The following is a 20,806-nucleotide window of genomic DNA, read 5'->3' on the forward strand; positions in this document are numbered from 1 at the left end:
AGAGGTCATATCACAAGCTAACTTTGCAACTTGAATGCATAATAGAGATTGAGTCCGACATTTAGTGATCTCCTTGCATCACATTTCTTCTTGCCACCACTCATTACTTGCTTATTTTTTTCACACCTTTTCCAAGTTCAAAGTTCATATAATACTCTTCTAGCCATATATAGCATTTTCTTCTAAATATTTCATCTGAATGATGATATCTTTTTTTTTTTTGAAAAGGGGTTTGGAACCTGAATGATGATATCTTTAGATAATGGAGAGTGAAAAAGAATTGATAGTATGCAATTAATGCAATCAGAAACGACACCGTGCGTCCATTTCAAGAATGTCAAATTATGGGCTACTCCACTATGGAGTTGTGGTATCAAAATATTCCTCACTGCTTTACTTGGTCTTAGATACCTTTACCTTCTCCATAGTCAAAGAAGATGGGAAAAGTTTGAAAGAGATTGAGCCTATAGGTATGTTGATTGGCCTTTGAAGAGCTGACCTACTATGCAGAATGATCATTTTGCAAAGGAAAAAAATAAAAGCAACCAAACAATAAGAATATTGGCAAAATTTTGAACATTATGATTTGAACTTTACTCTTTGTTTCTTTGGGTAAAATGTATTGAAGAATGTAACCTGAACATCTCATATGTGCACTTTTTGGTTTTCTACCTACAAAACAAAGTCCCGCGGGTCTGAAATTGTTCAAGGAATTTGTATGTACTTGTGAAAGAAATTTTTCGATCAATGTCACAGAAATATGATGCTATCTAGATATTCTCAGTGCTTTGTTCTCCAACTTCTGAGTTGAGAGGCACTACACCTTCTGAGTCGAGAGGCAGTGCTACACCTTCTGAGTCGAGAGCCACTGCTACACCGTCTGAGTTGAGAGGCATTGCTTCACTTTCCGAGTCGACTGGCATTGGTTCTCCACCTTCAGCGAGCTCTTTTAAAAGAGTAACGACATCGTCTGACGATTTAAGTAGATATCTTGCACTGGATCGCTTTCTCCCAACAGCACAAGAGAAGTAGTTGTCACCCTTGAGGTCAAGCACAGAAGAACCTTCATGCAGAGACATTCTATCTCGCATTAATGTTGGCCTCCAAGCATTCACAATTCCAATATTAGCTCTCTTTTCTAAAGTTGACAACGATCGTTGCTTCTTAAGGCGGGATCCCTTCGAACCACTTTTACCTGTTGAAATCTTGGGCAAAGACGGGTTGACAGGAGTTGGTACCGATGTGGGTCGAGGAATAGTTTGCACTGGTACCTCACAAGGAAGCTCTGGTTCAAAGAATGTATAGAGATCTTCGTCCTACAGCAATCAGTCCATGGCATTACGTCACATATCCATCATCACACTCAAGGATGATGTATGTGTTGCATGTGTATGCATGCTATGATTCTGATATTATCATCAAGAAGCTAATTATGATAATAATGAACTGCAATGTTCGAATTAGCCAGGGAGCAAACATATGCAGGCAGTCTTTCTTATATCATAGCTTTTGGAGCAAAGATACCACTAACGTAATGAACAAACTCTCAGCCTTCATATATTGCGTAATATGTGCTCAAAGAGTGAGTATGAAGGAACGTGTTCAAAAGATGCATATGGAAAATATATGCAAAATTCCTTCCAATCAAAATGCTCACTGTTGAAAACTTATCTCTAAGGATGATGACTTGGTTGAGAAGTCAAGAAGAAACACACCTTTGGTAGAAAGTGGCCAATACATAAAACATAATCAATTGGTGCTTTCATGCCTTTGTTATGAACAATTTCTCCTAATATACGGTCAATAGCTGCACCCTGATCGAACATGGAAACAACAAACAGGAGGTTCTTGTGATAGATCCAAAACATAGAATCTAGGACTTCCATCTAGTTAGAATAACGTACCTTTGTAACACCAACTGCTCGAACCTCCACAGACCGACCACCTTGGACAACATCGACAGATGCATTCGAGATTGGGCCTGTCCAAAGATGCTGCAGCAGATCCCTGGCTTGGAGTCTTCCAAACTCAATATCTAATAATATGGACATAGTGATGGAGTTAATATATATAATTTATGAATCAAAACTGCAGCAGTAATGCATTATCATTAACTAAAAGTTAGAAACACTACAAAAAGAAGAAAAACAATAACTTGTATTCTGTGCTACCTGCATATTTGTAGTTCCATACAAGTGAGGTTTCACGAAGCTCAAAATGCGATCGTGGGGTTCTCTCGGTGAAGTACTCAAAGACATGCTGAAATCATGAACATATATCAGAAATTTTAATTTGGAAACAGAAGATAATGAATTGTAATACAAACCTTTACGCTGTCAACCCAATCCATATTTAAATTTTCTGGCATAGTTGTCATCCATTCTCCCGTTGTAAGACGCAAGAACATCCCATTTTCTGCTGCCAACCACATGTTGTAGTCACCAAAGTTCTGTATAAGAAGTCATCAGTCCCAAAGCATAACATGCAAGATGCCAGAAATAAAGCGTCACTGAGGGAAGGCTACCGTACATAATCCAAGACGCTTCTATCACTTCCACTAAGGACAACAATTGTTGTCTTTGAGTCATCACAAAGCTTTTTCAAGGGTTCCTTGAGATCTGGGTGCAATTTAAGTTCCATTTCTCTAATTTGACCACCCCTTCTCCCGAGGCTATCCTTTGGTTCAGTTAAAGTGGCATTAAATCCCTGTAATGGAGAAACAGAGACAATGAACATGATGAGATAACTCTTAAGTTGGGACCAAGAAACTGCTTCCTCCAGTACTTCAAACTTTAATTGCTAGCTTCAGCAATTTCAAGTTGGAGTCAAATTGTGAAAAAAATTGACAGAAATTTCTTAATTGACAAAAAATATAACGCTGACATTGTATCAAGCGTTTGAACTCGTACATGTAGACATCAAGTTTTCTCTAGCAACACACACACACACACACACAGTTATTTACTTATACCAATATCATACTTAAACTCTTCAATAGCTTACTCAACTTCTAGTATGAAAAAATAGCATACCAGTATAAGTAATCGATTGCTTGATTGAAAATAGCGATCAACTGATCCTTTGATAGGAAGTAAAGGAGGAACTTGTCTCGTCCTTAGTTGAGCTTCAACAATAGTATCATTGAGTTCACTACATAAAAGAAAAATTCACCATTGAGCATGACCCTGAAGAAAAGGGGAAGGAAACAAAGTAAAAAAGCTATGAGATAGCAGAACAACTATATTTGAATTAGACATCTGTATCCCTTATATCTTCATTTTTATAGTGTGTAAACCTCCTCCTGATTAAATATTTGAAATTTTTTTATTCGGTGGATCCAATTATGAATCAACACTATAACTGGATCAGTCCAAACAAAAGAACTGCCAACATTAGTTTTCACAAAGCAGTTATTTTGGTTAAACCTGGAAAAGAAGTCTGCACTTTCACCAGTGCTTAAACTTGTAAAAAAGCATAGTGAATTTGTTCAGAAGGAGATACACGAACATGAGGCATGGTATAACAAACCAGATATCTAATATGACCATGATATGATCAGCACCTTACAAAGGTTGCAGCCCACTCTTGAGATGTGTGAGTTGTTACATGCATGAAGTTATGATGGTGACGCTTTTCCCTTTCATCAGCTGGCATATTCAAAGCATAACCTATGGAAGCAGCTACTTCTGTGATATTCCACGGGTTCACCAATATAGCACCAGCACCAAGGGACTGTGCTGCACCTGCAAACTAGATATGAACAGCGTGATTAGAACAGATTTCACAACTTAACGAATTATAATGGTTAGAGTGACTGCAACTTGATAAGTTTAATGTCCATACTCATAATAGTAGAGGACTTTGTGATGTCTATAACAAGAAGCTCTAAAACCATTTTCTCTTCCAACTGTACAGAAACTTCACTAAAATTTCAAGAATTTGGTACTTAATCAAATCTGTGTTCTCTATTCTTCTCTCAAGGAAGGGTAGGAAATATTGAAAAATAAACAACTGCATTAAACTTACAAAAATGTAAGCCTAACATGATGCCTAACTTTGTGATTACTTTAATCGGGATGATTACAGTCTACATGCCACTGGAAGCCGCCATATGGATCTCTCTCTCTCTGTAATTTCTTTTTTGGTCTCTCTGAATTGTTTTGTGTCATTTCACTTGGAACATATAACCACATATCAGATTTATAACATTGTCTGTGTGCAGGATCAAACAAAAATCTAGGTTTTGTTTTTACTCTTTTTTTTCTTCTTCTAATTATAGCAATATACATCATTGGATGAAAAAACATTTAATATATAATTAAAAAAAATGCACATCAGAGTTTTAGTTACCTCGCTTAGAATGAGAACCCCTTTCTTGGAAGCTTGACAAGCAACAAACTCATAGCTCACAAGATTCATCCCATCCCTTAAAGATGTAACAAGCGCTACATCTGAAAATAATATATATTGCAAATTCTGGTTACTGATAGCTTCTTAGTAATTATACAAAAAAAAGCTGGGCTGGATATATATTTCCATACTGATTGCTAGCCTATTGATTCAAAGTTATGAAGCGCTTAAATATGTAGATGAATTATGTTCATGCATGAGGACAAGAAGATTGTTTCCATTTCCAGTTGTTTAGCCCACTGTAACTGGCCCTCTCTATTTCAAGTTCGGTCCAGAAGAACATGCATGTAAATACGTCTATTTTTTTCAGGAAGTGCGGTGCTTATTAAACCATCAGTAACTGATGCTTCACTAAATTCTAATCAACAATTATTACCCAAAAATGGGAAAGTTAATGTGTGTTCTGTTGTCAAAATCAGTTTTTTTTTTTTTTTTTTTTTTTTTTTTTTTTGTGGCTTTGACTGGCGATAAACGATAAAATTGGAAAATATCATCCAACTCATATTGAAGCTGAAGAAGGTTATCTATTAGTTTTTATCAAAAGATTCGGCATTTCAGGATTATCATAAAGACAATAATGGTTAATGCTGTAAATTTTAAGCCAGAAAAATAAGTACCAGTAACAGCATATAGTGCACATAATGCGTGAAAGTCAAGAGATCGGTCCTGTAAATGAAGAAGATGTATTAGAAATCTTCATATATATGTATCACTTGTGAAAAATCCAGAAGTCTAATTAAAGATGCTATAGTACACAAATCCTACATAAAAGTTAATCTAAAAATGTTAAAAAAAATTAAAAACTAGAGAAGTCAGATTTCCCTGGATATGTAAGCATGATGCAAACATCTTATAATAAAAAGCATGATGCAAACATCTTATAATAATAAGTTAAGTATCTATGCTGTTGCCAAAGAAAAGGCTGGGGTTGGACTTTGGACTTCAACTCTAAACTATATATTTACAACTAAAAAAAAAAAAAAAAGTTTTGTCTAGTCCCAATATTACTGCAATTGTCAGTTTGTCGCAAGCAACCACCATATATTAATGCACAAAGAAAGGGAAAAGTTTTGAAAGCCTCATCAACAAGTTAGCAAGTTCGGAGAGGCTAGTCCATGTCTTCAACCTTGATACATGGCAGTACTTGTGTATTTGAATTTCTAGAAACACTATTATCTGTATTGAATTTCCATATCTTGCATCCAGAACACAATTTTATAGTTTAAATCCCATATAGCCAATCAACAAAGTCGTTTGTTCAATTGTACATAAACTATTGTGAAAGAGCTTAGTCTGACTGAATTAAAACAAAAGGTCAAGAAGATAAGAACAAACCAGATGGTGTATTGGAACAGCAGTAAGAGTTCCAAACCTCCCATTAATGCGTCCCACAATCTCATGAACCTGGCTAGTGAGCTTCTGGTCTGTGAGTGAAACAGCATTGTATAGAACAATATTAGACTCTGCAAGCTGATAGTACATCTTAAGTGAAATAGGACTATCAAATGATGGACTTCATGAATGGAGAAGAGAAAGAGGAAGGACTTCATGAGCAAACACTATATGCCAAATGAAATGACTTCACAATCCTGATCATATGAAATTATATGATCAGCCATAAACCTAACCAAAACAAAATACGGGAACAAAATTGGAAGGTATAACGTTCATCTTCTATGTCAAGTAACTGAAGTAAGTAGTATATATTGAAAAGGAACCTACACTCAGGCACATCGGTTCTTGTTGGTACAGCAATTTGCAGCAAGACTACTTTATCACGCCAATTCAGATTTTCCTCAAGGAATTTTTCAAATGCCAAAATTTTTTGAGGAATTCCCTTAATCATATCAAGGCGATCAACACCCAACATTACCTGCACACAGTTGAATTGGAACATTTAAGTATTTGGAAAATTAAATAAACTAGTAAAAGCGAATAAAGGAAGAATATGGACTCAAATCTGGAAAAATTGACATAGAAAAAATTCATCTGGACAAAAGAACCATGAACCTGTGAAACTACCACCCAAATCTTAACAATGACAAATAACAACATCTACAGAAAAAATTTTCACCATTGGAGACAAAACACCTGATACTAAGAAAAAGAAACTATTAAGAGAGAGCAATTTAGTAATGACAAAGTGGTATACAAACTAAATTTCAAAACCATGGATATATATATATATATATATATATATATATATATATATATATATATATATATATATATATAGAGAGAGAGAGAGAGAGAGAGAGAGAGAGAGAGAGAGAGAGAGAGAGATGCAGGTGAATCCATTAAGCAAACAGAGTAGTTTAATAAAAGGATAATCAGATGAGATTTTGTTTTGTGTGTGCATGTGTGTGTGTGTGAGAGAAAGAGAGAGAGAGTGAGAGAGAGAGCAGCCAACTGTACTTGTGATTAGCCTATCGTTATCAGCAATACAATTTACAATTTACATTGATTAAAGAGACGAAAGAATTGAACACAAGACAAAGGAAGCTAGTTTACAATCATATCTAAACATTAGCACATTAAGAAGCATGCTAAGAACTAAGGTGCAGAACTTACTATTTAGATTACATAGGAGTTTAGATATAAAATAAAAAACTACAAAATGGTGCTTTCAACTCTTAATGAAAATTTAATCCGATCTTACCTTTCTGCCAGCAAATCTTTCCTTCAATTCTTTCATGTGTTCCTGGACTTGAGGGAGTTCTAGAGCTCGAATAAATCGGTCCGAGTCTATCCCAATTGGAAACTAAGTTTCAAAGTGAAAAGAAATGAGCATCATGAGGATTCACCAAGTAAAGGAACTCTTGATAAAAAAAAAAAAAAATTTAAAAATTATGTGCTGATAAACACATAAAAAATAAGGGGATTGAAAAAGTCACAGGTAAATTTTTCTGATTACACATACCGCAGCTACACGAGTCAGCTTTCCTTGATCCTCTACTCCTTCAGGTGTACCCTCTAAACCCAGAATACGAGTACAAGCACTAACAAAATGCCTTGCATAATCATATGTATGGAATCTGGAAATGAAAAGTCCACCCATCAGTACTATAAGCTCTTGAGACATAGCATAAGATGGCAACTTACAGAACATATTCCACAGCAGAATATGGAGAACATTTGTCATGTGTCAAAGCTTAATCTGTTAATAAGCAGGAAAAATAGGCTCATTATTATGATCTGCTATGGTGTATAAGGGCTATTAGTTTTCAGAATTAAAGTAGGTGATATTACGATTCCTGACAAAAAGGATCGCTCAGCTAGAGTTTACATCCACTGCTTTCAATTCATTAACTATGAACGCTTAGAAAGGGTGTGATTAACATGATCATAAGTTAGAGCTTCATTCAAGCTCCTTTAGAGACTTCAAATGAGGCCTTAGATGTCATCACTACAACAGTTTTACCACCAAACCCAAATCACATTTCCAAGATCAAACCTGGAGAACTTTTGATATTAAACCTTAATGGTCAAATAAGTACCTATATAATAGTATAACAGAGTATGCAACAGAAATAACTAAAAAAAATACATGACATACCCAACCAAATCGGCAGCAAGAACGGATCTCAATAGTTCTGATCGAGATGGCAGTGTCCTATGTATTTCTGATGAAGGAAAAGGTGTATGGAGAAACCAACCAACTTTCATCTTGCTGTTATGTTCTTTTAGACATTTAGGAAGAAACATTAGGTGGTAATCATGGCACCAAACAACATCTCCATCCTCGTAGTGTTCATTTACAACATCAGCAAACATTTGGTTTGCCTTCTTATATGCATCAAACTGCGATTGGAAACTCCGGGTGGTTGCAAGGCGGTCTTCTTGTGGAAGTCCAAGATAGTGGAAAAGAGGCCACAAGATGTTGTTGCAATAACCATTGTAATATTGATGAACAATTTCTTCATCAAGAAACACTGGGATGCACCTCTGCAATAAAAAAAAAGTTTAATCTTTTCTCCTTTAATAGTTTAATACAAAATCAAACAGATTGCGTGTGGTGAGTGCACTGCATGCCAGTTTGTCTGTGTTCTGAGGTATGGAGGAAGGGGGTTAGGGGTGGGACTGGATCATTGTCAAATATTTTGAGGTAAGACGAGACTAAGAGATTTGAACCTTTTCAGCTAAAGCTTTAGTCAGTGCTTTTTGTCCAACACTATCAGGTACATTTACACCAGCCCAACCAATCCATCTGGCATCAAACTCCTTCACACCTTCAAAAAAATAACAAGGGGTTAATTGAGCATTTGAATGAGAAAAAATTAACACATTTTCTTTTTGTGAGTTGGAATGAAGAAAAACAAATGATGTCAACAACATATATACCTTATCTGATACCAAAAGAACAAAACATACACCTTATCATGTGCCTAAAGAAAGGGCCACTAAAACAAAAACACAGATGTACTGAAAACAAAGGGATAAGGCAAGATGAATTATCCTTTACCTAAAAGTGCACTCACTAGCCCTCCTACACTTATTTCAAGCTGCCATGAGTCTTCACCCTTCCTAACTGCAGAGACAGGTAACCTGTTGGCTACAACCAATAACCGTTGTTTATAAGGTCGTCCCTCTTGCCGTTCACATCCATCAACAAAAGGTCTTGCTGCTGCAACCCCATCTGCAAAATCTTCATCACCAGAGAGAGCTAAATTTTCGCCGTCAGTAAGAAAATATTCACTCAGTTCTGCATGTCTGTTTGCATCTTCATTCGGTTGTGAAGCAAGATTTGATCTCCTTAGCTCTCTTTCCCTGAGAAGCCTTTCCAATCTACTTCTGGGTGTGGAGGGATTGCAGTTATACTTGTTTCCTGGCATATGATTGTCCTGCAGAAAAGGCTGCAGTTCACAAAGTGTTATAGGTCATTCCAACAATATTCATCTATTCATTGACGTTGTACATCAACTCTCAAGCTACAAGCTTCCTAGCAGATTACTTACACTCAACCACTTTACCTTAAAAGATAATTCAAAGTGGAAACCACTTCATGCATCATATATGTTGAGTGTGAGTCTCAGATGACACTTATCAATTTATAGTACATATTTCTAACCATTTCCAATCCAACCCTTGTTTTCTTTTGTTCATGTGGGAAATATCATACAGTAGGATATAATTCTGAACCAAGAAACAACAAAATTGCTGCAGAGGAAGATACTGCAGTAATTCAGATACTGTGAAACTGAAACTTCCAATGAATATCAGTAAACAGTAAAAATCAAGATTGTAAAAAGTAAATGAAACAAGAAAGTTAAACTTAAACTAGGCCCATTATCCAGAATTCAAGTAATTGCATAGGTAAAAGCTTCGTGATCAATCCTAAAGCTTCAACATTTATATCATCATCTTATTTCTCTACAGTAAAGCAATGAAATTTAATAGTAACAGTCACTACACAACACACCAAAGATTAAACATCATTCTTGAAGCGAAAAAAAAAAAAACCCATGTCACGACAAGAACAATAAAAAACAACCCAAAAATCCCCTGAAAAAAGAAAAAAACACATTGGTGCAGACAATACCAAGAACCCAAGAAAATTGATCAATGGAGAAAACAAAAGAAACCCAATGAAGGAGTCTTACGCAGAATGCAGATCTCTGTTGATGGGTACTCTGAGAGTTTCACATTCAAGACCAAAACTTTATCAAGATGAAAACTTTACAGTCCCAATAAGCTCTCTGACCCTTGTGCTTAATTTGGTTCTTGTAGAAGAAGAAGGGGTATATAAATGGATAGGTGAGAGAGAGAGAGAGAGAGAGGCAAGTTGGCCAAAGCCGATATTTTGGGGAGTGGCTGTGGTCACCAAAAAGATGCAGAAAAATCTCATACAAAAATGTTGATGATGATCAGATTGTGATGAAGACGATTGGATTTTATGTGGGAAGATTTTATCCAAAGAAAAATAATAAAGGAGGTGTAGTCACCGAAACGAAAGAGAGAGAGGCACAGAGCATTGCTTGTTTCTTCTGGCCATGCAGATAACACCGAGCATTACATTCTAAAAATAATTTGGAAGCTCACTTTATATAGGCCTATAAGGCACTCAGAACACTACTGCTTTGCTTAGAGCTACCAGCAAACTATGTATAGTATTTGTGTATGTATATAGACCCCACAACATTTTTCTCTCATTAATTTTTGGGTTGTACCTTTCTTCAAGAGTTCAATAAACCATTTTTCAGTCCAACACAACCCTCTTGTTTTAAGGCAGGAAGTTAGAGTTTTGTTCATGTTGTTAAGTTTTTAATGATTGTTTAACTATAGTTTGAGAATAAGTGGGGATTTGTAGTTGACAATTTATCTCCACACATATATAAATGACAAAGAGTACTAACTATGTACTCTTTCACCATAAATCTCTTATTTCTTTCTCTTATAAGAACGTGCACAAGAAACTGATGGTTGTCGATAATCGATGAGTATATTTAGCATCCTCATCCACCTTAGAAAATTGGGCTAAAAGACTCCACAAACACAAAAGCAAGTAAGGGCTAGTTTGGGATTGCTGTGACTTTTAAAAAAAACTGCTGCTGCTGTGTTGTGAGAATAATCAGCTGTGAATTAAAACAGTTTCGTGTTTGGTAAATAATATTTTTAAAAGTGTTGTCAGTACATAAAATAACTGCAGAGTGTGTTTTAATCCACAACAACTTCTAAAAGCAACCTCTACGCTGCTTCTAAAATCTGATGCCAGTGACTTATAACTTTCAATTAAAGCTGTTTTTTATTTATTCACCAAACACAATAAAATCTAAAATTTTGAACAAAAGCTTATTTTTTTTAAAAGCGAAGCAATCCCAAACGGAGCCTAAATGGGTTGAGCTGCACTAAAGGTATTGCTCTTTCAGTTAGTAATTTCTCGTTTAATATGGGAATAATACATGTGGTCGACATATTTTTAAAAAATATTTTCTCATTTTGTATTTTTAAAAGGGAATTTCGTACTTTTGAATCCAAAAACATTACTCATGTATTATATGATTTTTTGTGTTCTTCTTTTCATATGTTACACATATTATTAAACAAATATAAATAAAAGTTAAATATTTTAGAATTTAAAGATTAATTAATTAATGAATTTAGAATCCTTTGCCGATTTTTTAATAAACTATTAGATGAAATTGGCCGAATAATATACATACGTATTTTTCTCATATAATATATGTTCCTTATTAGACTAACTATGGCGCAAAAAATGGGTTGTGGTCACTGAACAAAAAACAGTGTATCTAACCCACTCTATATTCTCTCTAACACCCTCGGGAAACCCTAAGACCCTCGGTTGCCATCTCCTTCTCGTCCGGCGGCGGCCGGCGTCGGGACTAGCCTCCTGCTACACCGTCGTCATGGTTTTGCTGCCGGACGGGAGATCTAATGCCCCTGGGTTTGTCGAAGGGTTTTGGCTCGAGGTTTCCATCCGAAAGTTCGGCTGGTAGGGTGCGAGGGGTGCGCGTGCTTCACGAGGCCGGTCGTCGATTCATGCTGCTGGTTTTTTGGGATCGACGGTGGCCATGGATCCCGATTGATGGCTGTGCGGTTGCAGGGCCTGCAGAGATGGGTCTTCTGTGCTGCTGCATGTTGCGGCGGCGTTGGCTGTGCACGGCTTCGATCGCCGGAGAGGGCGTGGCAAGGTGGGCGCGGTGCCGCAGCGACGTGGGTCAGGCGGACCTTGACCGGACGAGTGCGGTACGACGGTGTGGTGGAAAGGACACGGTGGACTGGCCGAACCAATGATGGGCCTGGTGCATTCCTTGGTGGACTCCCTCTTGGGCTGGAACTGTTTGGGCTGGGGTCTGCCCTAGTCCATAGCTAATTTGGGCTAGGGTTCTGCTCTAGTCCATAGCTAATTTGGGCTAGGGTTCTGCTCTAGTCCTTTGCTATTTGGGCTAGGGTTTAGGCCCTTGGCCCAACCCTATGTTTTTAGGCTATGCACTTTTGTTTTTTTTATTTTGTGCCTATTTTACTATGTATGTTCATAGTTTCATAGGCTCGCTGAATAAGTGAGCACTGGTTGTCTAATGAGTGGTGCTAGCATACCACGTCCTAAACTTGTCCTTGGTATGGCAAGGGAAGGTATGTATCCGTGCCATTCTGGCTTGAGTATGAATGAAATTGATGTTTGGTTCAAAAAAAAATGGCGCAAAAAATGGGCCAGAATTATACACAATAATTTGGAGATTATATTTTAAGGGAAAAAATAAATAAACTCCAAAATTAAAAATTAAAAAGCTAGCTTAAGTGTAAGCATGGGTCCGTCCCATTTGAAACACGACATGAAAAATGGGTCACAGATCACTGGTTGTAGACTGCATCGAGCTTAGGGCATGTAGTTTCGTCTTATATCATATTTTGAATAGTAAAAACTCGTGATAATGGAAATGGGAACGAAAAGGATAGAAGCATCTCCAATAATATAAGTAATTTTGTTCAGCTAGATTGTCTAAAAGTTAGATGAACCTAACAAATTTTTTACTTCTGTTCAAGCAATGTTAGCTAGTTTTAAGTTAAACTAAAAAAAAAAGAACATAAAGTGTTTAGCGTTTTGTTCTTTTATTTCCCTCTCTAGCTAATCTAGCTAGAGATATTAGCAAAAGTTGAATTTTACTTCTATTTAAGTACTTTGTTGGAGTGGTAAGTTATCTTAAAATTAGTCAAATTTTCTATTATTTTGTTAAATAGTTAGTCTGTTGGAGATCCTTTTACTAAGTGGTTAATGAAAATCATATCACCAGAATGTCATTTGGTCTTTTAGTGGAGATTAAAGAGTATGACTATTCAATATTTCAAACTAAATTCAACCACGAGTTTTCTTTGAGATTGTGAAGGACGGCTTCTAATGGATGACCAAAATAAGGCATCTAGTAAAGATATAGATTTTTCGTTTTCATGTATATGACTTCCTAGCTATCATTCTCATATTCTTAAAGCTTTAAAGGATAGTTCTATCTGTAGTGGTCACTGTTTTTAGATCTTTATTGATTTTTTTTTTTTTTTGGGATTGAAAACAACAAAATTCTTATAGATCAAGAAATTAAAAAAATTGAAGATTATATCGTATCCTCAACATATGCGATATTACATATGGATATTGATGCTATGGATAATTTGTAGTATTACATTATTCAAAGCATATTTTTTTTTTTGTTGTTTTATCAGATATTCAAAGCATAGTTAGTATGCATATAATACAGATATTAACATATTTTTCAAAAATTCTTCCGTATTTTGTATTTATAAAAAGAAATCATTAAATTTCATGTATTTTTGAATCCAAAAGTATTATACATGATATTCTAAGCTTTTCCATATTTTACACAAATTATCGAACAAAAATTAATATTGATTAATGTTTTAAAATTTTAATTTTAATTAATTAACTAACTAAAGATATTTTGTTGAACTTTTCAACAAAATTGTCCGAATATATATATATATATATATATATATATATATATATATATATATATATTATATACAGGTTTTTTTTTTTATATTATACACCTTTCGTATTTTAATAACTATGATTCAAGAGACGATTAACTATTTCGAGTAAAACATTCTCTAAAACATAAAACACAGAGCTTTAAAATATGGAATCAAGTGTATACTGATCGAGATATCATGCATTTGTGCTGTCACGACTTCAACGTGTGAAAATGGAAGATACCCTTATCTCAGGTCATTATCATCTACTTTTCAATTAACAGTTGTACGTGCGTACTTGATCTAGAAATGATTTTAGCCATAAGCCTATAATGGCACTTGACATAGATATTCTCTTGCTGTCGTTGTAAAAACAAAAGCTAGATTCCAAAATTATCGCGATAATTTATATAATTATCTAACTGATATTTCTTTTTATAATGTTGAACGAAGCTGTTGTCAATTTAGAACCTTTTTTTTTCCATATCAAATGACGATATGAATCATGCACATGTGATGGTATGAATTGAGAGATCAATCTGACTCACTCAATTCGAATCAAATTCAGTTGGTTTTGACTCATAAATCGAGCTTAACTTAATCGAACTATTTAGTTAGTATTTTCAATATTCATGTTCTTAAAACCCGATAATTGGGACGTTAGAAAAAAATTGAGAAATGACTTTCGTTTCTTATTTCGTTAAACAATGAGCAGGAGTGCAAACTCCATAGGGCATTCATCTATCATGCATTCAAGAGATGGATTCATAACATGAGGTTATGCTTCATATTGGACCACAAAACTATGTGCACAATATAAACCTCTTCCAAAATAGGTCATTAGTTATCCAATCAAATCCCATACTCATATAGATGTATCTATCATCATCGTTGTCCAGAAATAAATCTCAAACCACAAAAACGAAAACCAGTAAAGGGTGGTAGGGAGATGAAGAATTGGAGATAACCTCATCTCATCTTATTGGTTTGTTTAGAGCAACAATTGAAATGCATAGCATTTTATTCATCAAGGACACTACAATATGTGACTACGTATATGAAACATGTCATATATATACATTCACTATCAACCAGACTACCAGAGTGTCTCAGTCTTTCAGGGTTACGGGCTGTGTTCAGCCACATGAACACCTTCCTCTTCACTTCTTCTGTGTATGTGGAAAGTTGGAAACCAAGAAGAGAAAAGTGTTCAGTTGGTTGAGAATATACTACCACTGAAATAAGCCTGATATTTCAGAACACTAAACTATCAAACGAATATTTTTATGAACTTTGTTGCTTTACAACTTTGAAAAATTATAAAAGAAATTCAATAAAATTTTTCATATAAAAAATAAATAAATAATTTTGTATTTGTTCAAGTAAAACCCTAATTTGTGTTTGGTCCAAACTCTAGGTTAATTAACCTAGTGGTAATAGGGTTTAATTAGAAGAATCTAGAGATTATCTTTCCTTGTATGATTCAGACTCTATGCATTGTAATCCTCTATATAAAGAGGCTCCTATTATCAATGAGAATACACAGTGATTTCCTCTTAATTTCAGTTTCTCTACAACACGTTATCAGCACGAAGCCCTAACCCTGAAACAAATAGCCAAACCCTGATTCAAGAAACTAAAAACCTTGAATCCGAATACAAAACCTTGAAGCCTTTTCTGCCTCCACCCCATACCTTGAAGAACTCGATTCCAGGAATCCAGAACCGGCGGCGGCACCCCAAGAACCGGCCGGAAACCTACCGAACCGGCCACCTGAAGCTCCATACAACTCGCAGCAAATATTCCACCGGTTCACCATCTTTCGGACCTCCAATTTCCACCAAATTTTGATAGAAGAAGCCCACTGATCTGAAGTTTCAGGAACCGGAAGAAAACGTTCAAAAATCGGCCTAAAACTACGTGAACCGGCAGAAAAGAAGAAGAGAATAAAAGAAAAAAAAAAAAAAAAAAAAGGGGGAAAGGAAAAGAAGCCCAAGACCAAGCCCAAGGCAGAGGCCCACTGACGCAAGGCCCACCGCCACGTCAGCTTCCAGGACCCACTGCCACGTCAGCTTCAGACCCCACTGCCACGTCAGCACCCAGGGACCCACTGCCGCGTCAGCATCAGGACCCTACTGCCACGTCATCACGGACCTCACTGCCACGTCAGCTCGGTCAGTAGTCAGCAGTCAACGACCGCCGGCCAGATTTCCGGCCATTTCCGGCGACTTTTTCCGACCACTTTTTCGGTCAAATTTTCCGTCGACCTATTTCGAGGTATTTTTTACTAAACGTTCCCGTTTTTTTAGAGTTTTTAATTCAATTTCTCTTTTTTTTCGGGGACTTGCAACCCCCCTTTTCTTCTTCATAGGGGAGACCTAATTAAGCCGAACTGTGGGGGTTCGTGCTCACTCCAAGCTTGGAGCTTGTTGAGATCTCCAAACTTAGAGTTTGTAGAGAATTTATGATCGACCACTTGCATCATTGTTTCGATCTAATCCAATCCCTCTTGGAATCGAATTTCTTGGAAGCGACTACGCTCGGAAATTCCTAATTTCTTGGAAGCGACTACGCTCAGAAATTTTATATATTTTCGTGGTAGCTTTTTCCGCTCCGAAACTAACCCTTTTCTTGTTCTCTTTCAGGATGAGTAACCTGAACAAATTGGACTTTTCTCCATTGGGAACAACTGGCTCTGAATATCACAGGTGGGTTCGTGATATCCGCCAGCATCTCAAGGCCGATGGAATCTTGAATACGATTCTCGAGCCTAGCCAGGACGTGCTAACTGTTGAGCAAGCTCAAGCTTTGGAAGCAAATAGAGCAGCCTTAGAGGCAAATAAGGCGAAAGCCATCATCCTAATGACTCGTCATATGGATGATTCGCTCCAGTACGAGTGTATGAATGAAGAAGACCCCAGAAGGCTGTGGGTTTCACTCGAAGAAAGATTTGGCAACGTCCATGACTCCCTGCTTCCTGACCTAGAAGTGAGATGGCATAGCCTCCGCTTCTGAGATTTCAAGTCAGTTCTTGACTACAACTCGGAAGCACTTCGCATTAAATCCTTAGTGGAATTCTGTGGTAAAGAGATCACAGATGCGATGTTGATTGAGAAGACTCTCTCTACCTTCCTCGTCTCTGCATTGATGGTTGCCAAGAACTATCGAATCGATGTTACTGCAGGACGGATCACAAGGTTTCATGAGCTCATTGGAGCTATGAATGTCGCTGAAAAGCATGACAACATCCTTGTGAAGAACTATAATTCGAGATCCGTGGAAATAGAGCATATTCCGGAATCCAATTATAGTCGCGCCCCTAAGAGAAGGCGCCAAGAGCGAAACCCTAACCTTAGGGATACTTCTGGACGTTCTGGTCCATATAATTGCTCTACTTGGGAAGTTAACCGCCAATATAGGCGAACACGGAACCGAAGAGGTCAACGTGGAAAGAGAGAGGGAGGCAACGCCTCTGGCCATGTTGGTGGCGCCACCAACACTAAGAGCTATCTAAATGACGCTTTCAAAGCGCCTCAATCAATGTAGTTTGAGCAAAGAGATGTATGTTCTCGATGTGGAGTGTCTGATCATTGGGCACACATTTGTAGAGCTCGTGAAGAAATAGTCACCGCCTACAAAGCATATTGTGAAGCAAGAGAAGCTTACTATGTGGAACAAGAAGATCAAGAAGATGATCTAGAGTGAAGGGTTCAAGACTACAAATCTGGCTGGGATCAATAGATCGCCAATTCTATTTAAGTCTTTATTTTCCAAGAGATGTAGGCAATTGCCATATCATTTTTGTAGTAGATGCCAATGCTTTTGTCTTTCTTCAAAGTAGGCGTACTCAACGTAAATGTGATGTCTAGGAAGGTTTTGAGATTAGTGGTACTTAAGCGAGCCTTGCTCCACCGACATCTCTCTACTCACCTGGTCACATTTATTTTGGAATTACCGAAAGAAGTTAGACGACTACCATTGTTTTGCATTAGCTAGCATTTGGATTAGATTCTCCTAATGATTAAGAGACAATGATGTACTCCATTGGCTTATGAATAAAATTTTGAGTTCTTTTCATTATGACTCAATTTTGATTCATGAGCATGTTACTTTGTGACTACGATGGCTGGGCCATCAAGAATTAATTAAAGGACATGGAATATCCCAAGTTCCCTTTGTCAAATGGCACCTTGATTACTGTCACTAATACTCTCTACGCTCCTAGGGAAAATCGTACCTATGAATAGCCAACAGATTCCATGCAGAAACGCATGTAGAGAACAGAAATGAGTTCCTTTGCAATACCTCTAATGATTGCGAACAAAGGCGCATCTTAGAGAAGTTTGTGTGTCTCTCTAGTGGACTCTATTCGAGCTATTAATCCAATAAAAGTTATGAGAGAAGATCTCTTGGATTTAGACACATATTGGCTTTGTCATGACAGGATAGGTCATCCTAGTCATGATATGATGATCAGTCTATTAAACACTTCACACGGATATCCATTCTTCAGAGTGAGAAGAAGCTAGAATCGAAAATTGATTCCAGGACTAAATTAGACAACAGCCACCGCAACATCTGGTGCTGCAGCTGTCTTGGGACGCATTGGGCCGCCCAAGTCCCTCGTGATGACGCCATAAGTGACGCCAACCATGGACATGACGCCATGATTGTTCCTCCCAGTGTCCATGACGCCATACATGCTATTTCCATGGCCCCAACGCCATGATGGGAGATGTAGTCACATATTTTGCTTCTAATAGTGTTACAGACGCTTAGGCCCGACCAAAATCCTCATTGGTTGATTCTAAGGCCTCTCGCTCATTTTACAAAGCCTGTTCCTTAGGGAAATTAGGACTGAGACCGTCCTATGCAAAGGATATGACAATACTCATTATGTTCTTACATAGAATCCGTAGAGATTCTCTGGACTGATTCACCCAACTTGCGGACGTTTAAATATCTCATGATGTTGGTTGACATGCAAACACACTGGTCACGTGTTGTGCCATTGTCCACTTGTAATGCTGCTTATGAAACACTCCTAGCACACATCATATGACAACGGGCTCACTCCCCGAATCATCCTATTCAGTCAATTGGATTTGACTATGCTAGTGAGTTTACATCGAAGACTTTCGATAGTTATTGCATTTGGGACTGATATTGGACATCATATTCCCATGAGCACACCCAAATGGTCTCGCGGAAACGACTACGATGGTAGTCCGGACATTGGTAATGCACACCAACCTCCTTATATTCGCTTGGGGTGATGCAATATCGCATGCAGCTATGCTAATTCGACTACGACCCACTACCACTCAATCTACCTCTGCGTTACAGCTAGTGACTGGGTACAAATATCGTACTTATGCATATTTGAGTGTGTCATTTATGTGCCAATTGCGTCGCCACAGCGCTCTATAATGGGTCCTTACAGACGAATGAGCAACTCAATTGGATTTGAGACTCCAACAATCGTCCGCCACTTAATGCCCTTGCATGGCGATCTCCTTACCGCTAGATTTGCGGATGTCACTTTGATGAGACAGTCTTCCCGTCGTTAGGGGGAGATAAGAACACAGATGTTCAGCAGGAACGACAGGAATTGTCGTGGCCTGTCCCCACTATGTCTCATCTCGATCCCTACTAAAGTGACGAGATCACACAAATATGCTGCAAACATACCTGCAAGGATGGACGTCCCTACGAGAGGACGTAGCGCCACCCTACATAGAGGTAGGCATGACGCCAATGCCAAAGAGAGTGGCACTCTGGCATTATAGGTCATGGCCCCAGCTAGGATGCGTGGGAGGCCCGTGAGTTCGAATGATACTTTGGCACATTCCAATCCTTTGATCATCGACACTCAAAATCCGTCTCATGAGAATCTTCCGGGTTATGGTTATCGTTGGGGGACGCCTCAACGTTAGAACCCTATAACCCTATTCCTGAGAATATAGAGCTCTATGAAAATTACACTAGTGTACATGAGACGTGGGATAGAAACTCCATCATAATTGATGATGTAGTTGCGCATTTCGTTGCGCATGAGTTTGTTGAGTCAGATGATATCGAACCATGCTCCGTTGATGAATGAATGCCAACGTAGAGAGATTTGGCCTAAATGGAAAGATGTGATTCAGGTTAAGATGGATTCTCTAACGAAGAGGAAGGTTTTTTGAGCCAGTAATGCCAACACCTCCTGACATAAAACCTATTGACTAATGGGTCTTCGTTAGAAAGCGTGATGAGAAAAAGAGATGGCAATCTCGCCTTATGGGGCAAGGCTTCTCACAAAACGCCCTGGAATCGACGACGATGAGACATATTCTCTCGTAATGGATGTCATTGCACTCCACTACCCTATCAGTTTGGTAGTTTCCGAATAACTGAACATGCAGCTTACAAATGTGGTCACTACGTATCTCTATAGGGATCTAGATACGGAATCTACATGAAGGTTCATGGTGAACTTCATTTACCCAAGTCAAGTGGCTCTAGACCACGGAGCGCGTTTACAAAGAGGTTGAAACGCTCACTAAAGTAAATATACATGAATGGATATGCCCACGCGTTTCCATAACAAGTTTCGGATTCTATCGCGGTTCATGTTGGACATGATCTTCATTGGAAGCCCTTAAAGAGTTAAGGAAAACCGCTGAACACTTGAAATCCGATTTTGAGATGAAGGATTATGGGAGAACACGATTATGTCTCGGTTTGGAACTTGAGCATCGTGTTGATAGATGCTTAGGCATTTTGACAAGGTCAAGCCTTCAAGCACCCCCATGATCGTCCGTAGTCTTGATCCTGAAAAGGATGCTCTTCGTTCGAAGGATGATGACGAAGATGCGCTAGGGGCAGAAATGCCCTAGTTAAGTACAATAGGCGCATTATTGTACCTAGCTCAATGCACAATACCGGAAATCTCATTTGCCATGAACTTGTT

General features: G+C 37.7%; 1 protein-coding gene across 2 annotated transcripts; it reads right to left on the reverse strand.

Moving 5' to 3' along the window:
• Window positions 1–561: 561 nt before the first annotated feature.
• Window positions 562–10,453, reverse strand: LOC133729366 (alpha,alpha-trehalose-phosphate synthase [UDP-forming] 1-like). 2 transcript variants are annotated; one of them, XM_062156876.1, is made up of 18 exons: window positions 10,011–10,453; window positions 8,873–9,263; window positions 8,542–8,639; window positions 7,967–8,355; window positions 7,331–7,445; window positions 7,070–7,171; window positions 6,133–6,283; window positions 5,746–5,834; window positions 5,028–5,076; window positions 4,351–4,451; window positions 3,563–3,750; window positions 3,033–3,150; window positions 2,530–2,706; window positions 2,327–2,449; window positions 2,172–2,259; window positions 1,905–2,035; window positions 1,716–1,814; window positions 562–1,316 (listed from the first exon to the last, which is right to left on the reverse strand). In XM_062156876.1, the coding sequence occupies exons 2-18, from the start codon at window positions 9,240–9,242 to the stop codon at window positions 771–773; spliced, it is 2,934 nt and encodes a 977-aa protein (XP_062012860.1). In that variant the 5' UTR covers window positions 9,243–9,263; window positions 10,011–10,453; the 3' UTR covers window positions 562–770. The 2 variants fall into 2 exon arrangements, with proteins under 2 accessions (XP_062012860.1, XP_062012861.1); XM_062156877.1 differs by lacking the exon at window positions 10,011–10,453 and adding an exon at window positions 9,381–9,843.
• Window positions 10,454–20,806: the final 10,353 nt, after the last annotated feature.

Source organism: Rosa rugosa, chromosome 2 (assembly GCF_958449725.1).
Source record: "Rosa rugosa chromosome 2, drRosRugo1.1, whole genome shotgun sequence".
NCBI lineage: Eukaryota > Viridiplantae > Streptophyta > Magnoliopsida > Rosales > Rosaceae > Rosa > Rosa rugosa.